At 39.9% G+C, this 21,433-nt stretch overlaps 1 protein-coding gene across 2 annotated transcripts in view; it reads right to left on the reverse strand.

Moving 5' to 3' along the window:
* The window catches only part of FYB2 (FYN binding protein 2), a 119,701-nt gene that overhangs the window by 16,705 nt on the left and 81,563 nt on the right, over nucleotides 1–21,433 (reverse strand). For both annotated transcript variants that reach the window (XM_032839717.1, XM_032839718.1), the window contains 7 exons: nucleotides 18,556–18,715; nucleotides 11,499–11,613; nucleotides 11,370–11,410; nucleotides 9,589–9,652; nucleotides 8,231–8,329; nucleotides 3,740–3,768; nucleotides 1,540–1,600 (listed from right to left, as the gene is read on the reverse strand). In XM_032839717.1, the coding sequence (XP_032695608.1) occupies nucleotides 1,540–1,600; nucleotides 3,740–3,768; nucleotides 8,231–8,329; nucleotides 9,589–9,652; nucleotides 11,370–11,410; nucleotides 11,499–11,613; nucleotides 18,556–18,715 (569 nt within the window). The remainder of the gene's footprint in view (nucleotides 1–1,539; nucleotides 1,601–3,739; nucleotides 3,769–8,230; nucleotides 8,330–9,588; nucleotides 9,653–11,369; nucleotides 11,411–11,498; nucleotides 11,614–18,555; nucleotides 18,716–21,433) is intronic.

Consider the following 21,433-nt stretch of genomic DNA (forward strand, 5'->3'; position numbering starts at 1 on the left):
CATATGTAACTGACAAAGGAATGGTATCTAGAATACATTAAAAAAAAAAAGCTACCGAATGACCCAGATATTGCACTACTGGGTATTTACTCTAAAGATACAAATGTAGTGATCCGAAGGGGCATGTGCACATGAATGTTTATAGCAGCAATGTCCACAATAGCCAAAATATGGAAAGAACCTAGAAGTCCATCAACAGATGAATGGATAAATAAGATGTGGTGTATATATATATATATATACAATGAAATACTATGCAGCCATCAAAAGAAATGAAATCTTGCCATTTGCCACAACATGAATGGAACTAGAGGGTATTATGCTGAGCGAAATAAGTCAATCGGAGAAAGACAATTATCATATGATCTCCCTGATATGAGGAATTTGAGAGGCAGGGTGGGGAGTTGTGGGGGGTAGGGAAGGAAAAAATGAGACAAGATGGGATAGGGAGGGAGACAAACCATAAGAGAATCTTAATCTCACAAAACAAACAGGGTTGCTGGGGGGAAAGGATGTGGAGAGGGAGGCTGGGGGATGGACACTGGGGAGGGTATGTGCTATGGTGAGTGCTGTGAAGTGTGTAAGACTGATGATTCACAGACCTGCACCCCTGGGGCAAAGAATACATTATATGTTAATAAAAATAATATTTCAAAAAGAAAAAAAAATCTACAAATAAATAGGAAGACCATCAGCCCAATAGGAAAATAGGAAAAAAGTGTCAACAGGCCTACAGAAGGAAAGATATGAATGGTGAATAAACATATTAAAAGGGGCTCAATACTTAGTATTTTATACCTACTAAATTGATGAAAATTAAGAATTTCCTCTGTGGTAAGTATTGGTGAGAAGGTGGATCAATATTCCCCTTAGAAATGGGTGGGAAGGGTGTAAATTGGTATAACAACCTGGAAAACCAGGTTGGCACTTTTCTTATAAATTTGCCTTCTCTACATAATTTGCATTTCCCTTCCCTTAAGTATCTCCTAGACAAATTTTTAGACATAGTCATAGAAGAGATTAGTAAGAATATTTATAGCAATAGTGTTTATAAGTGCAAAAAATTCAGAACCCTATATGAATAAAAAATGTGCACAGGGGACCTTTATTTTTAGTCATCTAGTTGAGATAGAAAGCACAGATAACAAATAGCTAGAGAGAGGTTATCGAGTTTCAGGACAGTTTCTCGATATGTTATAGTTATTTCATATTTGAGACCAGAGGTTCTGTCAGACAGTGCTTGCTATCCTCCAGGCTGCCTTGTACATAAGAGGCTATTAAATAACGGTGTGTTACATTGAAATGAGTTCCAAGCCTCTATATTCAAAGATATGAAACAGATTGAAAAGCTCCAGTAACTTCTGAATCACCTACTAATGTTAGGTGATTCAGACTACTAACTGTCTATGTTATATCACAAGCTGACTTTTCATCCAGTCTCTAAGTCTCTGAAAAGGTGGCCCTCTGACCATATTTAACAAAGCATTGGAAAATGCGTTGCATATCAGTAGGGATGACCAATGAGGTAAAATGACTTACCTTGACTCTTTTTCACTTATGTCCACATTATCATAGATAATAGCTTCCTGAGACCTAAGTTCTGGGTTCAAGACAGGACCAAAATAGTCATTAGGTGTGGTTTATACAATCCCTCACTTTACAAAATTATCCACAAAATCCAATTATCCAGGTATATACCCACAACTGTTTTATCAAAATCTTATCATAGAATGCAGATAGGCTGGAAGAATCAAAGAACAAAAACAATCTCCATTTGAGAAGAAATTTAAATGAGAGATTAAAAAACAGTAGCATGCCCTAATATCTCAAACACAGACATATATTTATATCAATTTAATTTCATGCAGATTTTTAGAAAATATGCATTGCTGAAAGGATCATTTTTAGAGTAGGTTCCCATCATCCTGAGCTGGACAAAGATATTCTACTTCTGGAATAGTAAGAGGGCTTTTCCTAATTCCTGGGAAAAAGACAGTTTAAGTAGAATATTCATGTAGATTTTTCTTCCATTATTTTTCTTTCAAACCATAGGCAACTTCTCTTCTATAATAATCTTGCATAAAATTGAATTTTAGTGCATAGTCACAATTAGACATTTTCTGTTTAGGATATTCACATTCCTGGGGCTCGGCAGAGAATTCCATAATTTTTTTTAAACAGGTGGGAGTGGGACAGAGGGTGAGGGAGAGAGAAAGAATCTTAAGCAGGTTCCATGTCCAATTGTGGAGCCCAGCACAAGGCTCTATCTCACAACCCTGAGATCATGATCTGAGCTGAAATCAAGAGTCAGACATTTAACTAAGCTACCCAGTGCCCCAGAATCCATAATGTTTATTTAAGTGATTCACCACTTGAGTCTGAGAACTTCTTGTATAATTATTCATAATTCATATTTGATTATTCATAAATTTGGGTGGCAGTACAATGCATACCTGTTCTTTTTTTGTTTTTTATTAACACATAATGTATTATTAGCCCCAGGGGTACAGGTCTGTGAATTGCCAGGTTTACACACTTCACAGCACTCACCATAGCACATACCTTCCCCAATGTCCATAACCCCACCATCCTCTCCCTACCTCCCCTCCCCCCCGGCAACGCTCGTTTGTTTTGTGAGATTAAGAGTCCCTTATGGTTTGTCTCCCTCCTGATCCCATCTTGTTTCATTTATTCTTTTCCTACCCCCTAACCCCCCACGATGCCTCTCAACTTCCTCATATCAGGGAGATCATATGATAATTGTCTTTCTCTGATTGACTTATTTTGCTAAGCATAATACCCTCTAGTTCCATCCATGTTGTGGCAAATGGCAAGATTTCATTTCTTTTGATGGCTGCATAGTATTCCATTGTATGTATATACCATATCTTCTTTATCCATTCATCTGTTGATGGACATCTAAGTTCTTTCCATAGTTTGGCTATTGTGGACATTAATGCATGCCTGTTCTAAGTTGGCTTTTTAGATTTTTATTTGGACCAAGGGAATTTTGAGATACCTGTGATTTTACCAGGTTTATTTATATAACCTTCATTGGTTTAGTACAGCCAACTGATATTTCTGAAATATAATATACATTTATTTGAATTGCCTAATCAGAGAGAACTCAAAGTACCATCATGACTAGAGCTCAAAAACAAAAACCGAGAAACAACTCAGCCCTCTTTTATTGATAGATTCAACTTACTGAACATGTATTGAGATCATACTGTATATCAGGCAATATGCTAATTTGTGCACTACTGTTTTCATATTGAAGCAAAGAATATTCCAATGACCCATTCTTGATGTAATTAGTATGTGTACTGCAATGTGATCCTGCCCAGCTTATTATGTCTTAATTAGGGTGATTTGGCTGTCAATTCCTTCAAGAAGCTATGTGGTATACTGTAAAATGCACAAACTTTGTAATCAGAGAGATTTGGGTACAAATCTCATATCACTAAAGTATGGATGTGGGTCTAAGCCTCCCTGAAAAGATTATACCTATTTTTCTGGGATTTTAAGAGGCCTGGTATACAGTAGTTATTTAAGGAATGTTACTCGTTACTCATCTTCCTCAAAGTAAGTAATAAGGTTGTGTAAAACATCTTTGATTTTTATGTATCAATTTTTCATTAAATGTAGAATGAAGGAAGAATGACTCCTTCTCTCTCCTTGCCCCTGAATATGCTAATGCTGCATAGTTTTGTACCAGCAATTACTGAACGTCACTTACCTAAATCAGGCAACGAAATTGAAAATGCACTGTAGATTGACAAAAGACATAAAAGGGTTACAGAAAAAAAACAGGTTCAGAGAGATTAGTTGATCCATCTCAAATAACCTATTGATGACTAGGTTTCTTGATGCAGGTGTGTCTAGGCAAAGTTGTGAAGCAAAACTTCCCTACAGCTTTGTTCTGATTAACCTTCCCCTTGATTCCAAACCACCATTTAAAAATGAGCTTATGTATCCCCAGGACCACCCATTATCTGCTCCCCTTTCCTAACTAGACAACCTCAGGCTCTGCCTTTGTCCATCCACAAGATCCTGTTTCTGCCTTCTAACCTTTCCAGATGCCTACCAAATACAGTCATGCCTCATTTTATTGTACTTGGTTGTACCGCACTTCATACATAAACTGCGGTTTGTATAAATGGAAGGGTTATGACAACCCTACATCAAGCTAATCTATCAGCACTATTTTTCCAATAGCATTTTCTTACTTTGTGTCTCTGTTTTGTTTTGGTAATTCTCACAATATTTCAAACATTTTCACTTTTATTATATTTGTTATGGTGATCTGTGATCAGTGATTATGACTCACTAGATTACTTTTTAATTAAGTTATATACATTTTTTAGACATTGTTCTCACTTAATAGACCACACCATAGTGTAAATACAACTTTTCTATGAATTGGGAAATCAAAAAATCTGATTCATTTGATTGTAACATCTGCTTTGCTGTAGTGGTCTAGAACCCAACCCATGATATCTTGAGGTGCATCTGGATATCCCCTGTGGGATAAATATGGTGAAAGAGAACTACCCTCTGCAGACACAGGATCCTGCCTTGGTATATCATTAAGCCAAAAGAATATCTTGAGAACAGAGTTTCAAGCCAGGGAGAAATGGAAGATAGCAGATTGCTAAGTGGGAGAGGACATTTGGCCCAAGTAGACTGGTTACACAGTTAAGGAGATGGAAGGAAGTATGGTGAGGTAGAAAAAAAATTCATGTATTTTATGCAATTAATTTAAGTTCAGCCTTACAGGTATTAAGGGGACGCTGACCATGGTCCAGGCCCATGTGTTGTGTATACAAAATGATCAGGCCAAGTTTCTACCCTGAAGTAGCTTAGTGTTTAATGAGGGAGACCTAAAGTAAATTAGTACAACACTGTGATAAGAACACAATACAGGATTGTCCAAAGAAACAGCACTTTTAGGAAAAACCAGCTAAACTTTGTGCAAGTGTTGGTTTCTTCATTTCTAAAGTGCATACCAGCTCTATCTCGCGGGGTGAATATTAGAGCTGGGCGGGGTGTACCTAAGTGGATGTGCCTGGCCAAGGAGCTGAGGGAGTTCACTGGTCCTGATGTCAGTAACTGTATGACCAGACTGGGTGCTGGCAGAATAGAGGAGAGGCAGCACCTGGTCCCTGGAGTTAGACAGCTGAATCCGACTCTCAGCTCTGCCACTTACCCACTTTGTACAAGTCACATAACTTTTCAAAGCCTTAATTTTTCATCTGTGAAATGGAGAGAAGAGTTTCTATCTCATGGGGTCATTGTGAAGATTGGACAGAAAACCCATGTGAAGCACTTCACCCTCCTTGTCCTCAAGGCCTAGTTAGCACATATCCTTGGCTTCTCCACTCAAGGGCTCTTCGATCAACGGAGCCTTTCATAACACTGTTTCAGTTGGGCCAGGGTGGTTGTAGCACCTATTTAAACCTAGAAATTCAGGCTACAAAATATCTAGAATATTTCCTTCCTTTAGGTCATTTGTTCATTCAATAGCCATTTATTGAGTACCTATCATGTCCCAGGCATGGTTCTTCATGTTGGAGATCTAGCAATGGACCAAACAGTCAATATCCCTGCCCTCATGGATTCCGGTAGGGTAAAGCAGACAAAACAAGGAAATTTAGGTTGGGTCATGCAAGGAGATAAATACAATTGAAAAAAGTAGAGCAAGATAAGGGGGCAGGAGAGCTGTAGTTGAAGGTTGGTTTGCCATTTTTCAGAAGATGGTCAGGGAAGGCTTTACTGGTAAGGTGACTTGAGCAGAATCCTGAAGGGAGTAGGGGAGTGAGCCACATGGTTATCTGAGTAAGAGTGTTCTGGGAAAGGGAAGAGCAAATGCTGAGACCTTAAGGCAGAGGTGTGCTTGGTCCTTAAAAGAAAAGCAAGGAAGTCAGCGCATCTGGAGGAGAGGGAGTGAGATCAGGTTTAACAACTAACTCCCGTATAAAATTTGTAGCGTAGCTACGTCTGGTGGCATTTAATTCTTGACTTATTTATACCTAAATCAAGCCATTTAATGACTATCCTAATAGGCAGTGTGTGTGTCTGAGACAAAGAGAGGGTGGAGAGCCTTACTCTTTTTTTGTTTTGTTTTTGTTTTTGTTTTTTGGTTTTGGAAGAACCTTACTCTTTTTAAATGTCACATTCCCATGGTTACAACTTCCCTCTGAAGGCAAAGTAATCAACAGGAGTTGGTGTTCAAAAGAGGAGCCCTCAATCAAAAGGCTCAACAGAAGATAATGAAATTTCTTTCCTGTCTTGTTATAGCTACATGATATTAAATGAAACAATTAAGGCAGAGAGGCAGATTTTGCTAAAATTTATGAGAAAAAATCTTAATAGACCTTTCTAAAGATGAAACATCTTTTTCTGCAGGTGGTAACTTGCTTTTATAGAGGTGTGCAGGCACAGATACTTTTTAGGAAGTTTGGATACTTCCTAAAGATACTTTAGGAAGTTTTTTTAGGAAGTTTGCAGAGAAGCTTGTGTACTGGGTTGGACTAGATAATATGGATTTCTCTTGTACCTTGAGGCTCTCTGACTCTAAGAAAAATGGTTTCTCAGAGTATTAATAGATGTTATAAGGGAGATACACAGGAGAAACAGGAGATTCAGGTTTGGGGGGGAGGTTTAGGGAGGGTATCCCTGAAGGGATACTATTTGGACATATTTTAAGGGAAGACTACAACTTTCAAGTCTAATTAAAGGAGGTTGGAGGAGGGCAGGTGCATTTAAGACCAAAGGAATGTCCTGGTGGAAGGCAAGAGGCATGCAATATGATGGCAGAGTTAGATCTGTGGGGCATTTATAGGGCATGGTAGAGCATGAAAATCTGAGTGAAAGACAAAACTGCACAGGTAAGAAGGGAGCTGCCATAAAGTATTTACTTGCCATGGGGAGGTACTGGATATGTGTCCTAAGGTTGTAAGGATTCACTGTAATAGTTCTAAGAAAAAGGAAATCAGATTTGCATTTAAAAATATTAGCATTCTCACCTAGATCAATTTTTTAAAGATTTATTTATTTATTTCAGAGAAAGTGTGAGTGGGTGGGGGCAGAGGAAGAGAGAGTCCCTTTGCGGGACTCCATGCAGACTCCATGGCAAGTACAGAACCCAATGTGGGCCTTGATCCCATGACCCCAAGGTCATGACCTGAGCTAATACCAAGAGCTGGACACTTAACTGACTACACCATCTAGGTGACCCTCACTTGGATCAAATTTCTAAGGGACCACAGACATAATTTTTTGTCAGAAGCATCTAACCCGTTAGGCCCAGAGAATGCCTTTGTGCAGCTCTATTTCCATGATCAGGACTATAATTTATGAACCTTATGTTCTTTTGGCTCTCTTGGTAGATCTAGATCCAGCAGACAGTTGGACTTAAAATCATGTAACTTTGAGGTTTTATAATTGACAAGAACTTCAGGGTAGAGTAACAGTCCCATGCCAGTATGCCTGATGACACTGGGGAAATTATTTTATCATCCCCTGACTCATAAAACAGATCTATCCATTTCTACATATTAGAGAAGTACCTCTGAGTCTCCCTCGTATGCAAGAGGAAATGTGGGCTGGATCATGATTTGCCCCCGACTGCACAATGAAAAATGGCAGAGCTGAAACTAGAACCCAGAATTCAGGCTTCCCATCTCTATTGCTAGTAAATCTGTAGCCTTCTCAAATGTTGGTAATTAGGGAGATCTGGGAGGGTCTTCTCCAGGTCTAAGACCTTGAGATACATGAACCACTTAGCTGGAAAGTTCATCTCCCCTCTATACACATTGCCTCACTCCAGAGAGGCAAATTAGAATACAAAGTGCAGACAACGAAAACCACTGGAACTTGTAGGGCTAAGAAGGCATAAAAGGATACAATTAATAATAGTTAGTGCTACCAGGAATATATGCCAAAGGTGATAGAAAAAATTTACTGTCTAAACTTTGCTTAAGACTTTCCTTCTATCCTTGTTTACAACCACTTATTATCAATTTTTTTTTCTCCAAAAGGGATGTGGTCACTGTCTTATTAGTATGGTTCACTCACAAATTGGAAAGGAGGCAGGTGTTAACTAGGGCCTTTGGTTTTAGTTTCAGATATCCTCTGCTCTGTTTCTGAGAATAGGATATAAAACTACCAGGTTAGCACAGCTAGGCCTCCCCTGGAGGGGGGGGGGTGAGTAAGAAAGACTTTTTACCTTACGTTTTCTTTCAACTTGTTTTTCTTCATTTTAAATCTATCCTTTTCCTTCTTGAAGAATTTCCGCAGTCTTTTCAGTGCTTCTTTTCCATCTAAACTAAGAGGAATCAGAGGATATAAATAACATGGCATTTCAGAGAGTCCTGGAGATGGAAGAGGCTCATGCCAGAACACACCTCACTCCAGGAAGAGACAGGAAATGCCTTATCAACATCCATGCTCTTCTTCTTTGTTTAGGTACCAATATGAAATAACACATACCAGCCAGCTTTGAAAGGAATTATACTTCAGTGCAAATTTTCATCTACCCCAAATGGTCTCTATTTTGAGGATACAAAGCAAGGTCTTCCTTTTAGAGAAGATGAGTTAGGGAAGCATAGTTTATAAACTATACTGGAAATAGGTTTTGAAATTCCTAGCTCCTGAAATCTATGTCATTGACCTTTATTTATTTTTTTTAAAGATTTTATTTATTTATTTATTTGACAGAGAGAGATCACAAGTAGGCAGAGAGGCAGGCAGAGAGAGAGGAAGGGAAGCAGGCCCCCTGCTGAGCAGAAAGCCTGATGTGGGACTTGATCCCAGGACCCTGAGATCATGACCTGAGCCGAAGGCCGCGGCTTAACCCACTGAGCCACCCAGGCGCCCCTGTCATTAACCTTTAATTTATTGAATGATGTCACAACAATGGTGGTATATTTACTGCCCAGTTAAGGATTAAAATTCTTCCAGATATGCTCTCAGGTTTTTTAGGGGGTAGGGAGAAGGAATGATACACCCACGGCATCCCACCCAGTATGGATCCCTACTCTTCCCTTTAACCCGCATCCTTCTTGCTTTCGACCATTGCTATCTCATTTCCAAAAAGTGCCCCACTAACTAAACTTGATGCATAATGACCATTTGAACAAGTATTCCTGATAACATGGAATTCCAGATATTAAATTAAGCCAAAATCCTAGAGACAGTCTTATTAACTTGCAGAGACATAAGTTACGTCATAACCATTGATTTCTTCCTGGACTGCTATGATGGAACTGAAGCAAGTTTTATTGATATTTACTTCTCCTTTCTCGTTTATGTCCTAACATGATATGAAAGCCCTGTACTTTGAAAGGTGGACATTTTCTCAAAAGAGGAAGCAACATAATTAAAGATTATAGCACACGATTGTATCTAATCACAAGTCTCTTATTCATCACAATATAGTATTAAAATATCTTATCTTTCCTCTTGATGCAAATCTTCCCTAAGGATGATAGGGTCAAGGGAAGGGGGTTGTTTCTTGAACTCTGGTTTTCTTACACTAACAGGGAAATACCATTAGCTATAAAGCTGAGAAAGACAGAAACTCACTCTATTTTTGGGTAGTTGCTCTTTGTTTTATAGACCTCTTCATACATTTCTTCATTATTTTCTTCTGCAATTAAAAAAATGATTTTCATTTATTATAATGACAATAGTTCAGATTCATATTTCATAAGAAATTACTGGATACCTACCAGGTGCTAGGTACGATGTCAAGCACATGTTTTTTGTGTTTTTTTTTTTTTTAATAAGCATATGGTAAGAAATAATTAAACCTCTATAAAAGTATATACAAAATGAAAATTCATATTGGCTTCCACCTGATTCCAAGTCTGATCTGATGTAGTAAAAGAAAGTGGGTTTACTAACAGATTTTATCCTTCTACCCTCGTCCTTTGCATATTTCATATAGAACATTCAGAGTCTATTAAACATCACACGCTGTGTTGAAGGCTGGGGCAATAATGGAGAAAAAGAAAGCATCTTGAATTATCTGTCCCCTAGCCCAACGCATGAGCTTAAAGCATATAGATACACTTTGAGGCTACCCGGCAATGGAGGATTTTCAAGTTTACAATGTGAGTCACACATAGTGAGCTGAGGAGAGTCTCTTAACTTCTTCTCCATGCCTTAGTTCCTTTCTAAAATGGCATACTGGATTTCATGATCTCTGAGGTTGTTTTACCATCTAAAATTCTGACGTTCTGAGGAAGACAAAAGCAACCAGAGCGGCATTTGATTATCCCTCCTTTATTATTTCTTTATCCATTCACATTCAGTAGGTAGTTTTGGTGTGTCTCAGATGTGCCTGGCATTATGCTAAGGGCTAGGAAAAGTAGCAAGCATGAAGAAAGTAACAATCCAGGAAGGAAGATGGTTATTAATGGAAGAATCGCGTACATACAAAATTATAACTGTAAAGTGCTAAGAGGGAGGGCCTAGGTATTAGGAGACTGATGAGACTGTATACCAAGGGCAGTATTCCCTGGGGCAATAACGAAGGAGTTGGGATCAGAGGAAATATTAAGAGTCACATGGGCAAAGGAGCCCAGGGGAGGGAAGAAGGAGGAATGCACAAGAACACCCTGTGGTGGAGCTTGGCAAGTCAGAGAAGCTAAAAGGAAGAAGGCAAGAATGGATCTCGAGGGTGAATACTGAGTATGGTGTGAAGAGTGCTCAATGGCAAGTAGAGGCAAACCACTCAAGGCTCTAGACCATGCAAAAGTTGATCTTAAAAGTATTGGGAAACCATGATTCTGTGTTAAGTAAGCAACGTTCCTGGAATTTAAGAAAGAAAACAGATGAACATACGGGAAGGGGAAAATAAACAAAGGAGAGAGGGAAACAACCCATAAGTGACTCTTCATGATAGAGAACAAACTGAGGGTTGATGGAGGGAAGTGGGTATGGGATGGGGACTAAGGAGGGTATTTATTATGATGAGCACTGGGTGTTGGATGTAAGTGATGAACCACTGAAATCATACCCCTGAAACCAATATTGTATGGTATATTAGCTAACAAAATTTAAATTAAAAAAATAAGCATTCCTATAATCAGACCTGCACTGTGAAGCAGTCAGGAAGGAGGACATTTCATAGTGAAGCTGATTTATTGCCGCAAAAGCCCCATTATTAGCGTCTTCACCTTCATGATTCTAAGTGCATTTGTTAACATATACCTTGGACCACTTCTCCTACCCAGCTTATCATCACCCTGCCCGACTGGCATTATTGAAAGTATATATAGATAAAAGACACCTTACACTAATCAGCCGCAGAAGCACTCAGCAATTCCTACTGACAATTCCAAATGTCTTCTTATACTTACCATTATCAGAAGCAAATGAGTTAGAAAGGTCTGACTGTGGTCTGCAAGGAGAAAGAATGCAAAGACCATTAACCTGTTGTGTTGTACCTTTAGTCTCGCCACAGTCATCTCTGGTCTCACCACACTTACCCCGCTTTCCCGGGGTACTCAACGTCATCATATGTCTCCTCTGAGTTGGAGTGAGGCTTACAGGTCCCCCCACCTGGCATTTCTGTAGTGACTCCCAAGGCCTCCACATACCCACCTATAAAGAAAACAGAGAAAGTCCCGAAGAGTAGCTCATCTACTGCTACCATAAATGCATTCGCATATGCCATGGCGGTGGAGGCAAGAATAGGAAAAGCAGATTTCATATGCTGAAACTGGGTTATAATCTCTGTATGTACACTTCTTTAGCACACCGCTTCACCTTGCAGAGACTCAGTTATGGTTCTCTGAAGCTGGGACAATAATAACACCAACTCTTATAGGACTGTGGCAAGGATGAATATGTATTTATGAAGAGTGCTAGCCTAGTGACCAGTAAATTTTTTTAAATTATTTTTATTACCATATAATGTATTGTTTGCCCCAGAGGTACAGGTCTGTGAATCATCAGGCTTATACATTTCATAGCACTCACCATAGGACATACCTTCCCTAATGTCCATAACCCAGCCACCCTATCCCTACCCTGCTGACCAGTAAATTTTTTAGATGGCTCTTCTCTAATCTCTGACCTCAGATAGTGAGATCCTCCAGGGTACAGCCCTGGAATTTCTACCTTTTTCTACAGATTGATTTATTTATTTGAGAGAGACAGAGCACACACGCATGCATGGGGGGAGGAGCAGAGGAAGAAGAGGGAGAAAGGATCTCAAGCAGATTCCCCACTGAGGGCAGAGTCCAATGATGTAGGGCTCTTTCCCACGACACTGAGATCACAACTTGAGTCAAAATGAGAGTCAGATGTTCAACTGACAGAACCACCCAGGCGCCTCTTCTCTCTCTTTAAATCTAGATGAACTCATCCTGTTTTGTGGCATTTTTTTCTTCAAATTTCTTAGAGGAGTTGATTGAACATGTTAACATTTCTTATTTCTTAGTGAGGGAATTAGCCAGAAGATGGTGTGCCAGGTTGAAAAATGTACAGGGATTGTTGGCCCAAGTAGCTAGTTGCAGGTGCTGGTTTATTTTACAGAGCTGTAAACTTGTCATAACCATAAAACTGCCACAGTTTTATCAACTGGCATGGGTTAATATTTTGAATATTGATTCAGAACAATTCTTGAACTATTAATCAGGAAGAAGAAGGGATACATCTGAGAAATAAGCAATAAGCAAATTGCCTTGTGTCAATTAAATGAACCAAGCAACAAGGTGTTACCCCCTGATCAGAAGACAGTTAGTAGGCAGACCCTGAACCATCTCAAGCATGTCACCTCCTTATTACCCCATAAAGTGCTCCTTTTCCTTAAGGAGTTACCAGTAAATTTCTCCAGCACAAAGCAGAGATGCTAAACACCCAGGTGCTTAATTCCTAGTTCAAGACATTTTTTTTTTCTTTCTTAATCCTTCCTTTTTGGCTGCGGCATATGTAAAAGTTTATGGCATCTTTTTAAAAACACAGACAACTCCCAAATTTACATCTCTAACTTAGAGATCTTTCACGAATTCTAGATACTCCATCAGCCTTCACACCACTCCCATTTGGTTGTCTAAACACATTATGCTCCAAACCAAACTGACAGTTTCTCTCTGCAAATCTGCTTTTCCTGAAGTCAACTCCATCTCAATAAAAAGTGGCAACCCGTCCTTTCAGTTGTTCGGGTCCCAAACACAGAGACATCTTTGAGTCCCTTCTCTAATTCCAAATGCTATCCTGAATCCAAACGCATCTCAAGTCTACCACGTATGTTCCTCCAGGCTCCCATCATCTCTCTCACGTTACCGCAACGAGCTCCTAACGGGTCCCTGATTTATCCCTCCGCATTTCTTCTTTCATGACTTCAGCCAGGATGATTCTTTAAATACAATCTGATCATTCTGTTCTTGTGCTCAAAACCTCTCATTCATTCTTAAAAATCTGTCAGAGGAAATGCCAGAGTTCTTGGAATGGTCTACAGGAGCCCCCACGCTATTTGGCCCGCCCCTTGTCATGTCTCTGACCTCATCTCCTACTACACCCTGCTCCAGCCGCACAGCCTTCCTGCTCTTCTGCCCCCACATCTGGGAGGTTCCTGCCTCAGGTATTTGCATGCTTTCTCCTCTCTCCCCAGAACATTCTTACCCTAGACACATTTGGCTCTCATCTACTTGACATCTTTGGAGTCACCTGTGAACAACTTTAAAATTGCAACTGCTACTGCCTGCACTTGCTTGATTCTTTTTCCTCATGTTATATTTTCCCATAACATTTACTGCCATACCATTCCACAGAGTGGGTATTTCATTATTTACATATTTACCATCTGTCTCCTCTGATCAGAATGCAACCTTCATAAGCATAGGTATACTGGTCAGTTTTGTCTACCGCTATAACCCCAGCACCTAGAACAGGGCCAGGCACATAAAAGGCACTCCCATATTTTTTAATACTGGATGATTTGAATGCGTACATCTTCTAACTGCAGTGTTTTGTGTATTGAGTTAATAATGTTTACTGATATATTAAATTTTACACCTGCTATCTCATTACATACTTTTTGTATGTTCTATTTTCCCTCCTCATCTTCCTCTTTCTTTGTTTTCTGTTTGTTTGGAAGGAATATGTGCTATCTTTTAATAGTTATCCTAGTATGTTTTATTTTATTTTATTTTATTTATTTATTTGACAGAGCTCACAAGTAGGCAGAGAGGCAGGCAGAGAGAGAGGAAGGGAAGCAGGCTCCCTGCCAAGCAGAGAGCCCGATATCCTAGTGTGTTTTAAATTTTAATGGTAATGTACAGGAAAAAGCACAAATCTTAAGGGTCAAGCTCAATGGATTTTCCCAAATCTAACATATTCATCTAAAAACCTAACACTGCCAGTGCCCCCAAGCCCTTCCCATGCTCTGTTCTAGTCCTTGTTCCCTCCCACAAGAGGAGCCATCATCGTACCGCCTAATATCAGAGGTCAATTTTGCTCATTTCTGAACTTCATGTTAATAGAATCATTCAGAATGTTCTCTTGGTGTTGCCTACTTCTCTTCAATATTGTGTGACATTCATCCGTGCTGTTGCGTATGGCTGTAATTTGTTCATTCCCGTAACGATTCCATTGTGTGAACATGCTACATTTATCCTTTCTACTTTAGATGGACATGTGGATGGTTTCCAGTTTGAGGTTATTATAAAAAGTTCTGCTGTGAACATCTTGTATATGTCTTGGTAAATTGAAGTATGCATTTCTATTGGGTATAAGAATAGGCATGGGGTTGCTAGTCATAGGATATGCATATGCTGGGCTTTAATAGATACTGCCAGACAGTTTTCCAAAGTGATTACCCCAGTTACAGTCCCAGCCATGTAGGAGAGTTCTAGTTCTTCCATAACTTCACTAAGACTTGATATTTTTAGTGGTTTTTATTTTAGCCATTTGGGTGGGTGGGTAGTGATATCACATTGTAGGTTTCATTTGCATCTCCCGGAGACGTAATGAAGGTGAACAGCTCCTCCATAATGTATTTGCCTTTTGAGTATCTTCTTGAGTGAAGTATCTCTTCTTTTCCCAATGTCTCTCAATTTCTTTTTCTGATTTCTACTTTATATTTTCTGGATATAGTGATGTTTATAGAAGATTTATATATTCCATATTGGAGTCCTTTGTCAAATATATGTATAAATCAAGTAACTTCTCCCACTCTGTGCCTTGCATTTCACTCTGGTATCTTTTGATGAATATTTTCTAGCTACTCTTCTAAAGCTTGCATAAATTACTATTGTTACTCACAATTAAAGACCTTAGAATGCTTTGAGTTACCTTCCCAAAGTATGTGCTATTAACGCTCAATATTTTTCCCCTCTCCATAGTTTGATGTTGTTTTATTCGGTTGACACTTTTGCTATTCTTTCTTGTATCCAAAATTCTCCATCTGGGATCATCTTCTTTCTGCCTTAACTGAACACTTTAGAATCTCCATCAGAAGGTTTTATTTTGTGATTAAAATCTCTTTTTATTTGTTTTAAAATACCATATTTTTTCCTCCATTCCTGACATGCATTTTTACTAGTTATACAAATCTTGGTAGACATTCAATATCTTGCAATAGCACTGTTGTATTCAAGTTACACACTCTTGTTTTTGAGAACTCAGCAATCAGCCTTCTTGTTTCTTTCTGGGTGACTGGCCTTTTCCTTTGTCTGCTTTTAAGATATTTTAAGATATTTTCTTATTCTTCAATATCTTTCCATTTCCTTAAGATATAACTAGGTGTGGAGTTCTTTTATGTATGCTGCTTGAGAACTTAAGGGCTTCTGGATATACAAATTGATATTTTTCAACAATTCTAAAAAATTATCAGGCATTATCTATTTTTTCCTCCTTTCCACTCTTTCTAGGATCCTTTTGTAGAACTCTGATTTGAGATTTATTTTAAGTCTTCTCCTTTTATCCTGGAGGATCCTTATCCTCTCTTTCATTCTTTCCTATCGTTTCCTCTGTGGAATATATTTTGAATAATTTCTCTAGATTTATCTTCTCATTCCTTAATTTCTTCTCCTGTGTCTAATCTGATGTATAATTAATTCATTTCTATATCAACTTATCAAATTATTTATCTTTTTCAAATCTGTTTATTTTCTGTTCATATTTTTTAATTTTTAAAATATATTAAATATTATGTTTTGTGTTTAATAATTCTAATATCTGTACTATATTGCAGGTTGGCTCCTAGAGTCTGTTGTTCCACGGGTTTTCAGTCACTGTGACTTGTTTACTTGTGTGTTTAGTAATTTCTATCTATGAACTGTTAATTTTTAGAAGTATATATTGTGGAATTATTTAAACCTGGGATAGAAGTTTGTTCCATCAAAGAGGATTTTGTTTGCTTCTACCAGTTGTCTGGGAGAGCTACCAAGCTGATATCACATTAGATTACATTGGTCTTCTTTTGGACCACACACATAGTGGTGGGGATTTGAACTGCTGATGGATACGAGGATCAGCTCATGGTAATCATTCTTTTTTCTTCTCCCAGCACCAAGTTTCCTTTGATTACAAGGGTTTATGTTGTGTTAATTGTTTTCAACGAAAAGAAGTGATACTTTTATTTCATTCATTTTTCCAAGAGGTCTATTTGCATAGAAGGAGTATAGAAAGACACTCTATTGTATTTTTTTCTTCTCAAAACTTTCTGATTTTATGCCCACTGTCCTTGATTAGACATTTTGTGCTACTCAAACAAGTACTGCAAAGAACTATTAATGGACTCAGCAACTCCCTTTGTGCTTTAGCAGCATGTACAGTTTACTCAGAATAATCCTCTTTGGACTATTTTCTTCATGGTATAATCTTCAAATCTACAGTGACTCCTCACAGACAGTACACAATTGCATGAAAATAGCTTTCAGCCCCATATTCAAGGCTCTCCTGTAACTCTTTAGTTCACTTCAGCTGGTCTTCTCACTTCTGGTGTGTGTTTGTTCCCCCCCCCCCCCGTATTCCAGATTGAGTCTACCTACTTCTCAATTTAAGGCATGGTTTTTGATTTTATGCCACCTTTGTGCTTTCTCATGTGTCATTAGTATCAAAATGTCTTTTCCTCCCTTTTCCATTTATTTTTGAAAAAATTTGTATTGTGTTCAGAACGCTTGAAATCTTTTTATAACAAATTTATAAGTACACAATATGGTATTTTTTACTATACGCACAGTCTTATTCATTCTGTGTAGACATAATCCTGTGAGGTCCTGACTTCATACAGGAGTTCCCAATTATAAACTCACTTGGGGCAGGCCCTGGGTTATAGCTCCTGTCCTCTGTACATCACACAGTCAAAACAGGAGCTCAAGAGATTCAGATCTCAGTAAAAACCCCTACGGCCAAGAGTAGCTCTGGCACTCACCTTCCAGGGTTCCTGGTTCCTGCGAGTATATGGATGCTTTCTTTTTACATCTGTTCTGTGATACTTTAATACATTTTCCAAAAATCTATTTTCTTAGTCAAGAGAATAATTCATGTTGTCAAATCTACCATAGTTTCACTGAAGTTGGATTGATTCTTTTACTCCTTTCTTTAACAAAGTTTTGTTGGGGGATCTCCAGTGTGCCAGACACTGTGCCAGGTTGCAGAAATACAGAGAAAAATACCAAATGGTCTTTGATCACATGGTGCCCACCATGTACCATGGGAGACAAACATGTACCCCATGTATTATAATGTAAGGTATGCTATACTTTTTTTAGAGAAGGAAATAAATGAAGAGAACTAACAGTTAGTGATCACATGAAATATACACTTTACAAACATTAACAAATAGCCCTGGAAAATAATATCAACCCCATTTGTACATGAAACCCTGTAAGTTTCCTAAGATGATGGGCTTAGTATATAGGGGGCCTGGGTCCCAGAAATGCTTAACTGCAAAGCCTAATATGGAGATGAGGTCACTTGGTTGTCGTTTCAGTGCCACAGAAACAGAAAGAGTGGGGAATTGTGGTCCCTGGGGAGCAGGGAAGAGGAGGATGGACGGAGGTAAGGGAGACCTCAGAAGAAGTGACTTCTGAGATAGAACCTAAAGGATGTCCAGGACATCAGCAGGTAGAGAATTCCAGACAGAGATCAGGTGAAATTACAGGGACATTTAAACACTTAAAATAGGATATGCAGAATACAGCAGAGTATACAGGGAAGGACCTGTGAGGCAAGGATGTGGCCAGTTAGCCCAGAGGCATATTTTAAGGGACCTGGAGTTCATCTTATGATCACTGCATATTTATTCTTCTTATAACTGATTTGTAACACATGAAATGTCAGTGGTCTGCCGTGGTTTATCGGGCTGGAGTGGATATCTGTTTTCTTTGTGTAACCAATACCTATTCCTCTCTGGTCTTCTACTTCTAAATCCAGTGCTCTTTCCATGACTGCACAACTGCCTCATGAGGGTAAGTTTCTTGGCACATAATAAATGTTCAATAAATATTTATAAAAGAAAGGAACATCTTAGACACCCACAACTTGTAAATCATGTGACGACGGTGAACAGAACCAGGAAGAAAGGCAACTCACAGTGGCCTAGGGAGCGCCTGGCCGGTTTCTGGTCTTGGAGGCAGGCCTTCGTCTGGGCGCCATCGCTCACAGGGCCCTGCTTCCTGGGCAGCACGCTCCTGCGGCCTCCAAGGACTTTCATCACCTGCTTTCTTCCCAGCATCCCTCCATGCGTGGCTCCCTAAATACATGCAATAGGGAGGGTGCTATAGAGCTCTGACTCACCTGCTCCGCTTCCCACTTACTTGTGCTTTTCTTCCGTCATTCATGCTTCACGGATAGCAAGGATTTATCGTGGTACTGAACGCAGTCCCCCTAGACAAAGTTTCACAAGGATGCACACCAAGTCTTCGGCTCACCTCTGAATGGCCACCGAATGCCCAGGGGAGGCAGCCCCACAGGAGGCCGCAGCATGTAACAGAGAAGGTTCTTCAAATATCTTATCTCACCTCATCTCCAGGACCCCCCACTGGGAAAATATCACTAGTCCACATGATAAAGAGTTTTGAAAGGTTAAATAACAGGTCTCCAAATCCTCTGGTTTCCTAGCCAGTGGTCTACTGAGGCAGAACTTGATTCCTGTGCTCTTGACCACCAAGGGATGCTGTGTTCCTTTCGCCTGATATTTCTTCTGGCCCCCTGCCATTCTGTTCCTCTGTACTTCCTTTCCCACTCCCTCCCTGCAGTGTTGGTCAGACATGAACGCTGAGTTCCGGAGATAGACACTAAGGGCACGGTGGCCTACACTGATCACAGAGACAAGGCACACAAACATTAAGGTACCACGTGGCAAGGGCCATTTGCAGCTGTGTTGTTCACTGAGACAGAAACGGAGGAGGGGAGGTCAGTTCTCTCGGCTGGGAGACAGGGTGGAGGAAGACTTCCAAAGCAGATCTTATTAAAGAGTACTTTAAAATGAAAGGAAGAGATTGACCAAGGGGATAAAGGGACAAATCAGCACGAGCAAACACATGGGTATCTGGAGAATTTAGGGTCCTCAGATGGGTTTTCGGAAACTGATGCTGAAGGAAGACTGGAAGGGACAGGTTGAAAAGACGAGGTGAGAAAGATGTGACAGAATGAGGCTGAGTCATGCAGGGTCTCGTGTGCAAGGTTCAATGGGGGCCTCACTGAGCCCCAGGCAGCAATCTGAGCAGATGTGCATTTCAGAAAGCTCTGGATGGATTTCCAGGAATAGACACCGGAAACCAAGGAGAATTACAGCCTTTCTGGCTATTTATCAGATGGCGATAGGAGAGGAGATTATTGTCCTTCCGTTGGCAAGTGGACAGGACCATTGACTATGACAATACATCTGAAAGCAGTCGGAAGAAGCCGAAGTACTTAACAGTTATAAAGTATGGGATTTCCTGAGCTCTTGGTGTGGTCTGGACAAACTAAAACGAGGGACATTTTTTCAAGTCACAGAGCCAAGAATGAATTTTTTTTTAAAGATTTTTATTCATTTATTTGATAGACAGAGATCACAAGCAGCAAAGAGGCAGGCAGAGAGAGAGGAGGAAGCAGGCTCCCTGCCGAGCAGAGAGCCCGATGTGGGGCCGATCCCAGGACTCTGGGATCATGACCTGAGCCGAAGGCAGAGGCTTTAACCCACTGAGCCACCCAGGCGCCCCACCAAGAATGAATTTTTTAACGGGGAAAAATGACAAAGTAATAAGTCAGAGTTTCACACAAATGCGTGACTGCCTTCCTTCACTGTGGCCCCTAATAAGGCCCTGTGTGGGTTCCCCTTGGCCTGTCCTTGGGAATGCTTCCTAGGGTCAGTTTGAATTTGTATCTACTGACGTACCATTGACACCTGACCCCAAACAGCACTGCCCAGCTACACCACCCACTACTTTTACCTAACATAATCCAAATCACCTACAACAATTTCCAAAACTCAAATCCACATCACAAAAGCAGGAATATGTCCCTTTGGTGGCAGCCTGACCCCATACCTGGCTCTTGTCAAATGGCCAGCACTGATAAAGAACATATCCCTGCTTTTGCTCTTTCATGGTCAATGTCCATAACCGTGACTTCCCCATTATCTTTCTCATCCTCCTGATAACCCCTTTCTGATCTCTGGCCCCATCACCCACTTATGGCCTTGTCTGCTCTCTGGCCTCAGGATGCAATGCCCCTTCCCTAACTCTGGTCCCCTTCTTTCACAATTAGTGACTTACTTATTCCTTGAATTATGCTGCTTTGTGATACTCTATAAACACATAGTCTTGGCTCTGAACCCTGTGGGCCTACCCACCAGTTCAGGCCCACAACACCACCAAGCTGCTTGATTTTCCCAAGCCCTGCAGCTGGGACTGGAGCAATCTGATATTCTACGATAGGCACATCTCAAATAGGTTTTCAGAATGTTGTGAGCATTACTAGCAGCACTGGTGATATCGATAATTTAAGACTCTGACAACTCTAGCTGTTTTGAGGGGGACAATGTCAATTGGATAGGAGTATACAAATGCATATAGTATTTACTAATAAGTAATAATTAAGAATACCTTACATTTTTTATGGTATCTCATGGTCTACAAAGCACTTTCACATACATTTTCTTATCAACATAAACCAGACAGAATCAGGGTGGGACTGGGGATGGTAATTGAGTAGGGATGATTTGTTCTTCTATTACAGATAAAAAGACTGAGCTCAGAGGTTAAATTGTTCTTCTAAGTAGGGCCCTCAAGCACACACCTTAAGGAGGCCCTCCTTCTGGGGCTGTTCAATTGCAGGGTATAACACCCGAATGAGTGTCTATGTTTTGCCCTCTGGATGCCTTGCTGAACTCATGCTAGACCCAGCCCCACCCCTAAGGCCTGCTTCATGGCTAATAAGTGGACACCTGAGGCTAGAGCTCATTGTTACTGTCAAGTTCATTTCT

This window comes from Lontra canadensis, unplaced genomic scaffold (genome assembly GCF_010015895.1).
Source record: "Lontra canadensis isolate GAN:19392208 unplaced genomic scaffold, GSC_riverotter_1.0 scaffold109, whole genome shotgun sequence".
Classification (NCBI taxonomy): domain Eukaryota; kingdom Metazoa; phylum Chordata; class Mammalia; order Carnivora; family Mustelidae; genus Lontra; species Lontra canadensis.